The sequence below is a fragment of the Saccostrea cucullata genome, unplaced genomic scaffold (genome assembly GCF_032062105.1).
Source record: "Saccostrea cucullata isolate Sc308-1 unplaced genomic scaffold, CSIRO_AGI_Scuc_v1 ctg102, whole genome shotgun sequence".
In the NCBI taxonomy this organism is placed as follows: Eukaryota; Metazoa; Mollusca; class Bivalvia; order Ostreida; family Ostreidae; genus Saccostrea; species Saccostrea cuccullata.
The window spans coordinates 725,274-741,582 of record NW_026938483.1 but is presented as its reverse complement, the minus strand read 5'-3'; the positions used below and the strand labels follow the sequence as shown (position 1 = coordinate 741,582).

At 32.2% G+C, this 16,309-nt stretch overlaps 1 protein-coding gene across 1 annotated transcript; it reads right to left on the bottom strand.

Annotated features, from left to right (window-relative positions):
• Nucleotides 1–8,973: 8,973 nt before the first annotated feature.
• LOC134250430 (heat shock 70 kDa protein 12A-like) lies at nt 8,974–14,074 on the bottom strand. Its single transcript, XM_062732799.1, has 6 exons — nt 13,867–14,074; nt 12,098–12,498; nt 11,616–11,808; nt 11,134–11,243; nt 10,482–10,632; nt 8,974–10,305 (listed from the first exon to the last, which is right to left on the bottom strand). The coding sequence occupies exons 2-6, from the start codon at nt 12,494–12,496 to the stop codon at nt 9,128–9,130; spliced, it is 2,031 nt and encodes a 676-aa protein (XP_062588783.1). The 5' UTR covers nt 12,497–12,498; nt 13,867–14,074; the 3' UTR covers nt 8,974–9,127.
• Between the last annotated feature and the right edge of the window lie 2,235 nt (nt 14,075–16,309).

Here is a 16,309-nt window from a genome sequence, read left to right as displayed (position 1 = left end):
AAATTCGTTACAATCTAATAATATATTTTAATTTTTTCGTCCATAAATTTAAGACAACCGAAAGAAGATATTTTTTAATTTTAAATGAAGAAACACCATTTTGACTTAAATTGTTGGCTTGATGACGTAACCTCTATGTATTAAATGGGTCTGGAAGTCATATGTGTTTACTTCATTTGCGTTTTCAGATTTTTTTTATTTTTAAAAACATTTTTTGTATTTGTATAAAAAATATTCATCTGAAGGAACTGTGGAATAAAGATTGTATACTCTAAGTCTGACTATTTTGTTGGTTTATGATACAAAGCTAGCTCATATACAAAAACAGGCTTTTAAGGACAATCTTTTGGGCAATGTTTTATGTAATTAAGGCTTATACTGTACTCTATGAAGTAACGAGAGAGAGAGAGGGGTGTTGAACCTTTAAAAATTACCAAGGAAAAGTTCAAATAATAAATCATTTAAAGAAGCTACATTTGATCAAAAAAAAATAATTTTGTGTCAAAGTTTGTGGATAAGAACACCACACAATGACCACCGTTTACAATGATAACCAACGAAGTAAAAGATGACAATCCCGATGGAAACTTTATGAGTATATTCTTGAAAAACGAACATAAAAGTTCCAGCCAATTGCAAGTCATTGTATTGTCGTTTATTTATTTTCAATGTAATGTAGAAAATGATTACATGACAAATTGATTTGTCATATATTGATATTCAACTGCAGTGTCGTGTTGGTAAAATTTGATTTTACCGGATGGCAGTAAAAACAAAATTTACAACATGATAAGCAACACATTTTTTAATGATAGATGAAGTACAAAGATAAACTTATGAATGAACACCCTGATCTAAAAAAAAGTTATTAATGTGAAAGAGAATAAGAGACAAAATAACATTAACGGTAACTACTCGTCATAATAATTTTTTCCCCAAAATTGATTTTAAGAAATTTGATACAGTAGTCGACCGATATTTTCAATAACCCAATTAAACTATACATGAAATATCGGCAATAAAAATAACACGCATCAGTTCAATGGAATATGATCAAATAAAGTCACCCCAAAAATTACCACCTTAAGTTTCATTTTAACTGTAAATTTTGTATTTGAACAAAACAAAATCGATTAATGGAATTTTCAGAAGTGTGACATGACCACTTCTTTACGTGATAAATCTACAAATAGTAACATTGGTTTTCCGACATTGTACCCGCTGCACGAGGCCGCGAGACGGCGCTTTCACGGATCGTTCCCGCGCCGTGTCCCGTACCTTTCAGAGCGTGATTGGTTTTGGAGATTAACTCGCCTATCGACCCCTAAATCAGAGACGTTTCAGGATTTCAGCCTCACACGAGGCACTTAATATTTATACCAATCATTCATAACTGATTCGGTCCCCGCCATTTCTCTTTATCGCACGAATGAATCTATAATTGCCCTATATCGAAACAATTACAAGGAGATTGGAGGAAATTATGTTTGGGGTGACTTTTGTTCAATCTACTGATCGTCGTCTTGTGTTTTTAGTTATGTGTCGATCTCTTTCAACGTCAAACCTCAATCACGATCAAACCAAAAGATGTTAACGTTCGACCTTGTGTTTTATCTTTTTCACATAGCCCGGATTTTCCGCGGGCCATTCTCTCCGTTTTAACGGACGACGCTGCCGCTGCAGCCCACGAGAACGATACTTTCTGCACTTCAAAAGGTGATCAATGTCTAGCTGCTCGTGTCGGTAGGCAATGAAAGTTTCATAAAAAATATATATATGCATAAAGGTATTGATAAGCGTTAAATATTGTCGCAATTTTGCCGTGTTTTATCTTCAAACGACAGGTAATTGATGCTACCGCCAACAGCTCGTTGTTACAGAATAAAATTACGTTTGATATGTGGCTTCCCTCGGAGTACGCCCGGAACGGAACGGAGCAAAACCGGATGTAAAGATCTATACTTTCTTCCGGGTTGTTACGTTTCCTTTGCAATCATCATTCGTTTTCATCGTAAGTGAAATGTAAGGTAGCCTTAGTGAGCTGTTATTCATATACATATTTTGATAGAACAAAACATCCCTTTTTTTTTACTTTTTTCCTGAGATTTATTGGACACCACAATTTACCGACAGAAAAGCTGCGAATTTAGACCAGTACTCATAATAATGGTCAGGAACATTTTCGTGCCAACAACTACTGCAACTAGGTACTTTAGTTTCTACAATCTTTTCCAAAGGGTCGGTCTTTGCGTTCAAAGAACATTCGAATTAGAATCATAAAAATGACCCTTGACTGTAGTAAATAGCTACTTTATTCAAAACTTTCATCTAGAGATGTGTTCTATGTATCTGAGGAAGATAATTCGAAGATAATTAGACATAACGCCAATCTAGAAAGTATTAAGAAAGTATTTAGAAATTGCAAAAGTAATTAAAAAACCCTAAGAAAAATAGTAAATACATACTTTTTTTTCAGGAATACAAAGTTGTATCCTACTTCATTCAATTTTCTCCTTAGGCATCATTTAATGATGGCAGATTATTCATACCTAAACTACATACAGTAACTTCTTCCTCCTGTTATATAGTTATTTCATTAATACCTCTGAAGACCCTCGACAAAATCGTAAATTGTAGCAATTACTATTTTCTAGATTTAATCAAGATGAAGGTAATATTAGTCCATTCTTATGGATTCATAAAATTAGATTTAATTTTTTAGAATAAAATTAAATTTCAAAAACTAGTTTTATAGAGAAAAGGGAGAAGATAACGACTAGGATCGATTTCAAAATATCTATAAACATGAAGAGGACATAAAACGTGTGCCCCTTTAAATTCCAGAGGTAGGACCAGGTGCCTAGGAGGAGTAATGAAGGATATGGAGATAACGCACAGTATTCAATATCAAAGTCCATAAAACAATACAAAACAGGAGCAGAGCAACCACGGACCTCTAAAACATCAGAGGAGGGATTAGTTGTCATGGAGGAGTGAGCATCCCCTGCTGAACGGTCACTCCCGCCGTGTTCTCCTTGTCATGATCGGGAAATAACGGGAAAAATTCGTCGTCAATTCAGTGTATAAATAATCGATTAACAATTAGTATGAAAAACTTCAGTCAGCATTTGACTCCATGATTAATTGTATTTGCTGACAAGGTCATTGTATCGACCAAAGAACTTACGAAATGATGACTTTAAACGAGATTGCTGATATTTTTGTTTCAGCAACTTGTTTGTCAATAATTTGCCTCATTTTAGAAATTGTTAATACGTAGAGCATGCTCTTGCGTATTGAATCAAGTGAGGTATCTAAACGCCGTATGCAGGTGATGAAGGTATTATGCTGCATAAGTAAGGTAAGGGAAGTTGATGATATAAAAGTTAAAGTCATCACGCTTTTTCAAGTAAAATATCCAAGTATGATACAAATGTGTCAGACTCTGTCGTGTCTTTTATCTTAAGCTCACCAGGATATATCGTATCGACATAGGAATGGATACTACCATTGTAATTGACAATATGTCGTCTATATATCTAAATGTTGAGTTGGAGGCCACAGCAAGTGTTTTCTTCTTTTCACGTATAATATTTTGCTCAAATTCTGGTTCATATTAATACAACAAGTATATACTGACAAAACGTCAGAGATACTCAAGCTGTAGAAAGTCAACTAAGAAGTGTCATTAGTATCCTATAATGGTATAAGATGAGGGCTATTGAGTTCAGTCTTCTGTTGAATAATGAATACATGCACATGAAACAAAATTCATAAAGAACTATATGCGGTATATTGCATATGTTTGCCCCCACAAAAGTCAAATTTTGAAAACTTCCTGAAATGTGCTGAATTCAATAAATTGTACGAGAAATATAAGTTAACAGAAAATATTATAGTTCCAGAGCAGTGTATTCACAATTTCTGTTTTTATGACGTCACAAACTAGTCCGATTTTATATCCTTTTTCAGAAAGAGGACAAAATGGACAAAATTTCAACAATTTAAGCTTTAAAATTTATAGAGCGCATGTGTGTTCAGGAACAATATTGACAAATTTCATTGATATTATCATTCTACACATTATATCAAAATATTTATCCTGAACACACATGCGCTCGGTGACTTTTATTTAAAATATCGACGAAATATGTACATTTTTCTGCAAAATTCATAAAAAACTGAAATTTACGTCATATTTGTGACGTCATTACGTACATATGACGTCATTACTTATGAAATTATTCAGTGCTTTGAAGTCAGCATATACTCCCCTGTTTAAGGACTTAATTAAATATTACTCCATCAAAGTTTGATTTTGGGGGGCAAATGTTGGTTAATACCGCATATAGTTCTTTAAGGTCAGACGAGACGTTCCTCAAAATCTGTTTTGTATATCTTCGTAATGTATGAAAAAATATTCAAAATTTTAATAACATTCTGATTTCTAAACCAGTTTCTAAACGTTTTTAAAAAATCCAAACACTTAAACATTTGAAATTGGAAAATTATTTTTCATCCCCAAAGGATTATATAAGAAAAACTACCCCTGGGTTCAAGTTCTGATCAAGCAAGAACCATCATACTCATTATAGTGTACAAGCATTTTATGATACTGATGTAAACAAAGTATTTTTTTTATTTTATACAAGTTACCAAGCAATCATATTGCAGGGACTCAAAACTGGTGTCAAAAGTTGAAAGAAAATTTTCTGAATGGTGGACAACACAACTACAATGTAATCTATGGGGAACAGCTTTGCTGTGCGTAAAAAAATTCAGATTTTAGAATATTTTTTGACAAAAAAAATTAACAACCTACCTAATCCAGAATAACATAAATCTATTTCGGGGAGGAATGGGGTTCTATGAGATCTTCCCACAATTTTCTTCATATACGGGGAAAACCTTTCAGTTACAGGAGGGATTCAGGTGTTTGTTTTTTTTTTGGGGGGGGGGGGGGCATTTTCTGCTGCTTTTTCATAAAAAAAAATTCTTATTGGGGGATGTCCCCTGACCCCTCTAAATCTGCTCCTAATTATTTTCGGATATTACCTTTCATATGAATTAAAACATTTTTATTGTTTCTTAACTTTTAGTGATTGAGTATATTCGTGCTATACTTAGCATTGCTGAATACCGAAATTTTTCATGTAAAATTCATATATAATGTATCCATGGTTACCACCTATTTACATAAATCTTCGAAATAATTTCTTTGAAGCATTTATGGCAAAAGAGTGCATTTTGAGTATGTGTGTAAACTAACGTAGTGACTGTATTCGTGTTTGTAAAGGTTCATTGTTCAAAAGTAGGTGATATTCTCAATTTATACTGTTTCCATGGCAACCAACACATATAGTAACCAAAATTTAATATATTTCCAATTCAGTTTATTCAGTTATTTCCCTACTTACATGTTTTTTTTTAAACCAGTATAGAAGTTTCTACTTTACATTGTTCGTTTAACACTTAATCAGAGTGAACACAATACGTCCCAATAATGACCTCAATTTTTCAATTTTCCCATGTATAAAATTTTCTAAACTTTTTATTATATATTCAGATCATATCATAGATTGATTAAAACTAAGTTTTGAAACTGTTGCAATTAGTTCACATTTTGATGGAAAATTTGATAATTTGACTAGACTACCCTGGTATCTTGCAGAAATGCCTGGTAAGGTACCTCAATTTTTTGTGAGTAAACATGTTTTAGTAGCAATACTTTAATGACAAACTCTTAGAAAAATTTATCTATTATTAAGGAACGTCTCGTCTGTCCTTAATTTAATTTAGAATGAATATATTAAATCGTACCACTTTTTAAGATCAATTTACGTTTTTCACTTTTAGGAATATTTTATGGAGCATAGTGGCCGTTTCTTAATTTAATGAAATATTTTTTTGTGTTGATATACCTCAAACTATATATTATACGTTTTTGTATATTTGCTTAATGGCGTACATCACAACATTTAATATACATCAATCCAAATAACATGTTACAAGCCTACATGTAACACCGTTTTTCTAAGTGAAAAGGGGGTGGGGGGGGGGGCGGGCTTCAAAAAATCTACATGACTACGCGGGTTCATCTAGCTGTGCGGCATGTCTAATACATATTCCATCCGAATCCAAAAGAAGTTATAAAGGTTCCGTTACCAAAGCTGAAGATAACTACTAGTACGATTTTAAAAAAAAAATGTATGAGGTAGAATTTATCATTAATTTTGTGCTATTATTTTACTGTTTTACTGTCACTCAAAGCGCACCTGGACATCATTCTAAGGCCCGTGAGAAGCAATTTCAGTATGGGGGTACAGCCATACATTTTCTGGCCATATATAGAATTTGTTAACGATGGGTAACCTGCTTCACCTTTCAGAGTAAACAGTGGACTCGTCCAATGATGCTTTGTCGGCGACTATAAAAGTTACCTGAGATTCCTACGCAAAGGAAAGCGCAAAATCTCTGTATAGAAACTGTTGCGGCTGCGGAGCTTCACTCATTGTTCATTCGCCATAGAATAGAATCCGACATTTAACGCTTAATATCTTTGAATATACAGACTTTTTCAAGATAAGCTTCACTTTTGTCTCTAGAAATATTTTTATCTACAAAACTAATATCTTTTCGTGTATTTATACTGAGTAAATCGATGACCTAGCATCGTTTTAGATAACTCAAGCCCCTCTTGGGCTTGAGTAAAAATAGGTTTGGTAATAACACAGCGCGATTGGTACCCATAGGAATTCCAATAGATTGTTGGAAGACCTAGTCTCCAAACACCACATAGATATTGTCCATCAGGAATTCAAGCATCTTTTTGATGTCAACTTCAGAGTACTTGTGTGTGCAATCAGAAAGTGTTTTAACAAAATAATTTTGCAAATGACCAATAACCAAGTAAATAAATTTACGAGTTTCATTTAAAAAAAAAAGCACCTGTTAAGGATATCAAAAAGCCTGGACTTTAATTTATGTTGTGTATAAAGTTGAAAAGTTGTAAATTTTTAAGCTGTTCTTAGGAAGTTCTTTGGAATTTTTGAGTATCCAAATCTGATTCACACCACTTCTTGAATGAAGACTTTAGCTTAAAATATATTTTATTCATTAGATTGAAGTGGATTGAACAGCAGGCACAAATATATGATAGTTTTCTGAATGAATAAAACTTGATTAACCATTTCTGTTAAAAATAAGTGATACCAGTAGATTCCGACTGTTTTAAAGATGTTACTTTAGAATTTATTAGCAATATATTTTGAGTGTTTTATTGAAATAATGTGTTTATTTGTTCATTACTCTTATTAACATTGCTTGTTACTTTGTTATTTTTTGCATGAAGTATTAAGTTGAAGATTTAGAATTTGCTTTGTTTGACTTTAAAAGATACATGACTGTATAATGACCTTTTTGAAGAATTAATTTTTTGATATTTTTAAATATAATAAATATGTCTCATGAGTTACGTACTGTAACTCATTCAAAAATATGATACTTTATGCTAAAAATGTTTTTGTCAAGTGGTTTTTTCGATGATAAAATAAAATCATTGTCCCATGCCTGTTTACTTCCCTGACAACCAAGAAGAACACAAAGAGAGATAACTCTCAAGAAACATTGATAATGATAATCGTAATGAACTACGAATTCTGACACAATGTTAAATCTTTACATAAGTGTTATTTCATTACAAAACCACATTTGAAGTAGATGATTACAAGAATTCATTTTATCATCACTCTGGTTTTCACCATCACATTTTCAAATGAATGTAGAGACAGGGACTGCAAATTCTTTGAGAGATGAGATGTCTTTACAAGAGGGAAAAGATATTTTGTAATCTGGGAATAATCTTGAACTTGTTGATTTCACTGATATAATGTAGGAAGCTAATTCAATTCAATAAATACGAGAAAGGAAATGACAGCAGATACCATGCGTTGACGTACAGCTTAAGTTTCAAGAAATTGATGCTTCACGGTTTTTGAGGCACCAAGCTCCGGGGCCATAAATCTGAAGTGAGCTCACTATTGCTCTAAGTCTCACTTTTTCAAAAAGGATTATATAGTGGAATTGTGAGACTTAGATCAAAAGTTAGCTCGTCTCAGTTTATTTGCCGCGGAGCCTGGTGAGCGAGAGGGAGTAACTTGTGGAAGGATAGCTTCCCTTTTATATGTAAGAAATATATCTTTCGTTGATATTGTAGAGTCGGACTTCATGCCATCATGTAAGTGTAAGTGTAAAAAGACCAATATATAATACACGATAATTACCAAGGAATAAGAAATTGTAACAAAAACAACAACAAAATAAAATTTGAAAAAATAAAGACTCAATTTATTTTTTTCGCCAAAAAGTCTTCAGCATTCAAATCTGTACTTTTTTTTTTAACCTTTTTACATTTGTATTTTTATTCTCAATTTATTTAAACATTGCTTTGCTAATAACAATATTTACATGTATGTTTTAGTAACAGTGAGTACGTATATTATAAAAACGAAGAAAGGTATTAAGTTAAAAGTCTAACATTGGGATAGTTTTCCAGAAAGGACACAATCTCAAGGAAGAAATCAAAATAAATTTCGATATAAAACAAGTGGATACGATTTCTAGGTAATTCTCTGGAATAGTTTTGTTTTAGTCATGATTTGTCTATATACCTGCTTGGCTTCTAAAGCAATATGAGCTGTATCTTTGAGAATTTTATTTTGCTGGTAAAATGTGCTATTACGATTAATTTGTATGTAATTTAAACCCTTATGACCAATAAGCCCAAAATAAAGTTTTAGAATGTTCAGAATAAATATTTCTGTACAACCAAATATACAGTTTTATATAAGAAATCATTATTGTACAGGACGACAATAATTCAATTTTGCTTCAATCAAAGCTAATAACAGATATTTTCCATCGCAAATATAAACATCAGAAGTTTATGAATGATTTATTTTTCTGTCGTTAAATTAGTTAATTACAAAATTGCAATAATTTTTTCCGATGTCAAACACGCAGCTCATATTGCTTTAAATGAAACATATGGAAATATTGTACAGTATGTAATAAGATGCATTGTAGAAATGTACGATCCGTTCTTATATTGTTGGGTAGGGCAGAGTTATCATTGGAATCTGGACAGTGACTGAAGCCCTTGTTTAGGTGGCTTTAGTTCGTTTAAACTATCACAATTAACTTTCCATATTCTATCTGTCGTCAAGTCCTTAGCTACAATTATTTGCTCAGTTAACCCTAAGTAAAGTTGAATTTTAAACTTTCGGAGACCCTTAGGAATGAAATCCTTTGAAAATTCTACAGGGTATTCTCCAATCTTTGTACAACTTTCGTCAGTACAGTATTTTACATCATCGTTGGAACGATATATTTCAACATTTGCCAAACAAGAAGTGGAAGACAAAAAAATCTTTTCTATAGTGGGTCTTCCCATTTCCAATTCTTGGTTTTTCTTTATAAGGCAATGGAACAGATCTGTGCATACAATTTCTCCTCCCTCTTTATAGAATTTATGACTTTCGGGATGTTCGCCTTCAATGAAAAGGACATCTGTTGCGATGCCATAATAAGCTGTGCTTTTCCGTATGATGCCTTGTATATCGGGTAGATGGCGTCCTTCCTTTAGAAATCTTCGCATCCTCCCTTCAGGACTATGTCCAAACAAAACAGCGCCTTTCATCACTGCAATACTTCCATCTGTGGGATTTATTACTTTTCTGTCTGGAAACTGATTCTTCACTGCATTAAGTACTAGTGGGCATTCGGAAAACCCACCAACGAGTAAAACTGTATCAATTTCAGCAACATCTTTGTTCTTAAAAAGATCATTCAAATGCTGTACAACCTTTTTAATGGGACTATCAAAAACAGACTCCATTAAATAGTTTTCAGAAAACGAAAGTTTCGCAAATTTTGAACGCGTACTAACTTTTCCTTTTAATCCTATCTCTATTAAATGCGAAGAAACTGATTTCTTGTTGGCCTTTTCGAAGATACTGAAGAGGACCCCCATATTCGAGAAAGTTATCTGCACCGTATTCTCTTCTTGAAGATTTCTTTTTCCCATCCCACGTTTCTTTGTTTCAAAACTTCTTAAGAGTTCTAGCCAATCATAGGGTGCTTTTTTCTTCAACTTGTTAATTACGTCCTCTCCAAATATATCTTTCATTAGCTTGACGAATAACTCATCAACGTTAGTACCTCCTACTGCATCCCCTGAGGCACAATGAAGTTCTTGCAAGTTTCCATTGCTTTTCACTTCATATGCTGTTACATCAACAGTACCTCCTATTGAAGTAATATAAAATAAGACTCCTGAATTCTGAATATCTAGAGTGATACCTACATGTCTGATAAATGAGTCAATTTATCATATTCTCTTTATCTTTTGAACATTGTGTACCCTACTTAGTCAAATTATTCTGAATTGAAAATTTGTGCTCGTTAAAATTCAACATAAATACCTCCACAGTCCACAACCATGAATTTTTTACCAGGTTCAAACGCCTTGGTGTTGATTGCATAGGTTTCTTTTGTCAGAGTAAGTTGTTTACACAGAAGGGCTGCCGACTCCGGTTCTAACGCCAAAACTAAGTGTTCGTCTTTGATACCAACCTTCAACATGTTCAACAAAGTAGGATGCAGTCAAGCATCAAATGCTATAAACCGTGTGACTGTTAACAGAAAAGATACAAGCGCCTCAAAAAAAGTGTACTGTTGATTCTTTTTATTGGAGTAGATGATACCTACTTGATTGGGCTTGCTCTTTCTTACAATTCATCGTATTTTCTAAATAAAATCAATCATTTATTTGCATTCAGAAGTTTAATTCTTGAAGAGACATAGTACTGCAACATTTATGAAACGTCATAACGACCTGTAAGCGGTGTGCCCCTGATTTTGACCATACATTGTTTATGAAGTCTTTATAACCAATGAAAAACTAGAAGTATTGTGGTAATGAGCTCACTAAATAATACCCCGCCTCCCATATGGTTAAAATGCCAAAGACCATGTTTTGCTGTGGCTGGGAAACCTGTAGTAAAATAGGAGGTGTGCCTCTGATTTTAACTATAAATTGTTTATGAAGTCTTTATAACCAATAAAAATAAATACCTGTAAAGCAGCTTCTCTCATGAACTGTTTGCCTTCATCTGACCAAATAGCAGGAACAGTGAGTACCCATAGAATATCTGTAGACCACGACAAATCTTCTTTTTCTACACCTGTTGTACATTTGTTTAAGTTTTATACCCATTCATACAATTGGTGTGATCTCCCTACCATTACATTGAAATATAATCATTTATACCATTACATTGTAATATATTACATGTGTTGATGTAATTACTGTTTTTCTTGTTTTAATATATACATGTATTTCAATATCTGTATAATTTTTTTATTTGTTTTCTCAGTTGATGTGCATTGATAATATAAAACAAATTTTATGTTTTTATATAATGAATATTTCTCTTTTTTATTATAATGGGTTTGATTTCTCTATAAAAGTTTGGTTTTGGTTCGAAGATATATAAATGTTTATATTTAATTATATTGATATATCTATTAACTATCATATAAAGTCCAATTTGAACCTTTTTCTCTGTGTGTCATTTCTGATTTCACTTGGGTGCTTGTAAAATTTTCCTGTCGCAAAGTAGTTTTCTCTAGTAAATCTTCAAACTTCTTTTTAAGAAAAAATATGGCCTCCGCAAAAACTTTTAAGGCTGGTAATTTCTTTCCATTTTCTGCTTCCAATTTCAAGTTTTTCAACTTTTGATTTCGTATCTGAAAAAAGTGTTATCAGGGCCCTTGTTATGAAAGAACAGAAATAAAAAGTCTTTCTTTTAACATTTGATTGCCGTTATCTTTCTAGTTTTTTTTCTCTTTTAAGCATTTTCTTCATGCGTTAAAAACTTTTATGAAAATTTTTGGGGAAAATTTCATGAATTGTCAGTTTCCAAATTAAAGAATATGTTGTTGTATCTGATTAGAAACAGATGAGTTTCTTACTCCATTTTTCGTCTTCATAATTTCACATAATGATTATCTCAAATTTAACAGAAGTGGACATTACCCTCCCCGAACCCTTGTAAAGTTCCATTTTAAATCTCCGGAAGAAAAGCCAGTCATTATAACCATCTTCTGTTGTTCTATCCTTTCTCATTTCGTCCTCGCTGCTATTGACCTCTTCGTCTCTGACGTCATCATTCTGTTCTGACTGAGCTTCCTCGGCCAAAGAGGCATACTTTCTCTCAGCATCATAACCAAAAGAATGAAATTTTCCAGACTTGTCGAAAAGAATACATGTTGGAGTTTTAAGAGTGCCTGCTTCTTCATTGAACCAGACTGGATTGGACTTGATTTCCAAAGGGTTTCTCTCGTAATCTGTCCGCATTGAATAAGCAAATCCACTATACGTAGTCCCAAAATCAATAGCACAAACAACGGGCCATGGCCTGACCTCTTCTCCCATATCTAGCACGACAATTTAACTCAAGCCAATTACTATCCACTCTAATGACAAAAGTATTACAATGATTTATAAACTAACATTAATGTAAACTTGAAAATATCAATTAAAGGACATACAGGACAAAAGTCAATTGACTTCTTTATTGATCCTTACTTATTTAGATTCTAAAACGCTTTTGACGTAATTATAATTAATGATAGCGTGTACGAGAATACCGCGTACTTCGGCATTTGGTATTTCTACAGCTTATTGTCAAAATGAAAGATTTCCATTAATTTTTTTCAATTAAAAATATTGATTGAGAGAGTTGTTGAAAATTTTTCATTTATTCTTTTAAAAACGTGTGAAATTTATCCAATGCATACGCAATGTGAAACAAAAATATTGCTTTAAGAATAAAAATGTGTAACTCAATCCATAATATAAAATATTTGAAGATATATATGTCCTCAAATATCATTTTACTTGTTTTTAAAAACCCCATTTTTGGATTAGGTAATAGGCATGATAAATCAGAAGATCATATAAATATGATACAGAGGAATAATTGTGTGATTAAATCTGTTGTAAGAACCGTGCTGTTCTGTTAATATCCTTTCTTTAAATAATGGAATCATTCATGTATCTGTAACAAAATAACAGCTATTTTGAATAGTATCAATATATAGTTGTTTAAATGAAATGACAAAAATGGACAAAAAATTTCAAAAAAAATTTATCACCTCCCCCAAGAAATAGGATTTTCGATTTGGGGAACTTTCCTTTTTTTTTTTTTTTTTTTTGCTTGTCAAAGAATTTCTGTCCTGCTTTTCCAAAGAATTTCTGGAGACTACCGATCTGTCAATGTTTAGCCTTTTAAGTTTGTGACCCCTCTACTTTAAAAAATGAATATATTAGGATTTCAGAATCGTTCTTTCAACTGGAAATGCAAACATTACCAATTTCAAAGAGTTAAGACGTTTTCAGATGTTATTCTACTCACAAAAGGCCTACAAGCCTTTAAGACTTCATGCAGCCTGAGACTTGGGCAGGGGTAAATTTTAAAACTGTTGAGAGAAATGATAGTTTTATTATTATTAGGCAAATATATTGTACAGAATTTCAGGCGACTTTGAGTGCTTGAAACTTTCTAAAGAACAATGTATTTTGATGTAAGATCAACACTGTCCCAATATGGATATTCCTTATGGAGAAGTGAATAGGCTATCGCCTACATCCACTTTTGATTCTTTAAAACGTTTAAATGTAGAACCAGTGACGACCTACACTTCGACTAACATTTTGTCTGAAATATGTCTGATTATATGTAACAGACGTGTTTTATTAACAATTTCAACATAAAAAACCTCAACTGTCAAAAGAAAACCAACCTTTACGTGTTGTTTATCCATTTTCATTTTCACAAGTATTCCATCCCGGATATAAATTTTGAGCAAATAACTCTAGAAGGATCTGGAGGCTCGAAATGGAGCGAATGGAGCATAGCGGAGTCAGCCGAGGATTGCCGATTGTGTTAGAAAAACATTAGTTAGAATCCGGGAATGAAAACTTGTAAATATGGATAAATAGATATGTAAAGGTTGGTTTTCTTTTGATAGTTGCGTTTATTTATGATAAAATTGTTAATAAAACGAATTTCACAAATTTTTGTTCCCCTTGAACGAAACATGCAATACCGACTACGTTATAAATGGTGTAAATTGGTTCAATATGGTTCAACAGAAGAAGCTGATAATATTCATAGCCTTACAACTAGATAACAATAAATCACCTGACTCAGGTAATCTAAAAATAAAACGTATTAAATGACATGATATATATAAAAGTTAATAATCTAAGCTTAAGTACAGTAATCTAATAAAACAATATAAAAAGAAAACAAAATCTCTGAATAATAAACATTTATAAACTTAGCTTAAGTACATTTTATACTAATAACATACCTAAGAGGATAGACACTCAAAACAACTTTTGAAACATTCGCCATTGATGATTACATAAAATCAAAATCACGGCCATCGATTGGATCATGATTTGGGCGGCAAGAGAAGTTAATTATTTATCCATATATCGAAAGTAACTATGAAAAACATTACATACCTTACAAAAGTAGTTCAGTTTCATAAAAGAAGCCCACTTTTTCAGAAGGCATTGTATTTTTGCAAAATAATTATCTGATGACTGCACGTTATTGTTATCATAATGTTGAGGTTTTTGTTCACCTATCTTGCGTAATCTTTTGTCTATGAGTAAGGTCTTCTTATATCCTTACTTCAAATAACGGGATCATTCATACACTTGTAACGGTCTAGATCAGTTTCGACATTAAAAAAAATTAGAGCACAAAGACCAAAAAAGGCTTATTGTTAAGAAAATGCACTTAAAGCTTTAATTACGTCGTAAGTATGCGATGAGGTATTAATTATGTAAAAATGATTTACAAAATATATCAAAGGGTACGAAAAGTTCCTATCTTTTTTAGGTCATGATTTACACACTCAGTTGTCTAAATGGATTTTTCCGAAAATTGACATAAAAATTAGGGCAATATGGTGTGAATAAATGCAGAAATTGCGTTTTTTTCCATGGCATTTAATTTTGCATTGTTGTTTCAGACGTCCGTATTTAAGAATTTTTGTATTTTGTATTTGTTTCATTGGATATTGAATAAAAACTGTGCTGTGGCTTTCAACTATTTCATTAGAAAATAATAAAATGGCCAACATTAACTTTCTTAGCATAGATATATACCAGGCATATGGAATAAATTATACGAGGGGGTATCAAAAAGTTCGTGGACTAGCGCCATAAAATTAAAACCGCTCTAGGCACATCAATGAATTTTAAAATATGAAATGCTGCTTCTTCACCGCCAAATAAGCTTCAAATAATAAATTTTATTTTGTAATGAATTAGCCGTTTTTGTAAAACAAAATCCATTCAAACACCTTAAGAAATACGTTTTTCGAATATTTTTATCAAAATATTTTTGTTTAAAATTTTTCCAAAAATCCTTTGATTCATATGTTTACAAAGCAATTCAAAAGGTGCGAATTTTTTCACTCTAGAAGTTCCCCTGTCTGCGTCATATTACATATAAATAAAGGTTGAACTATCAGGCTAACACAAGTGCGGGGAACATCATTAATGTTTGCCAATGAAAAAACTCCCCGTTTAGGACACATCAGCGCAGATGTTTTAACTTATTTAATCTAAAATGCATCCATGTTTTTTTTTTACTTCTGAGAGTATATAAAACCGTACCCCGAAATGATACATGTGATAAATATTTTACGCTGTTAATTTCTAGCTATATTTTATTCAATTTTTAAAGCTTTTCAATACTATACATGCCATTGAGATATTTTTGTGTATATAAATCCTTTGCAAATCAACTTGATTTTAAAGCCGTCTCCACGGTCCTTGTAAATTACATATAAATAAGAGCCCGGTTTTCAGTACTTCTGAGTACTTTAATTACAGTTCCTGATTCCCATACTTTTTCTTCAAGCATCGAATTTTTGTATTTAAATTAACAATTCCTCCGCACGGTATAGTGGTTAGCACCTTTGCTATAGTCTCTTGCAAAGTGTTCGAAAGGAACGTTGAATAAACAAACAAAAGCTGTTTCACCTCGATTAGAGATAGCTTAATTTAAGGGAAACAATCTCTATCTTTTGAGAAAAAGAACTTCTTTGAGTTAAACAAAGTACCGTTTTTGTATATATTTTATATATGAATAAAAGTAATAATATGACATTCAAAACAAGCCTAATGGTTTTTGTACAAAGTATCCAATTTCTAATAAAACAT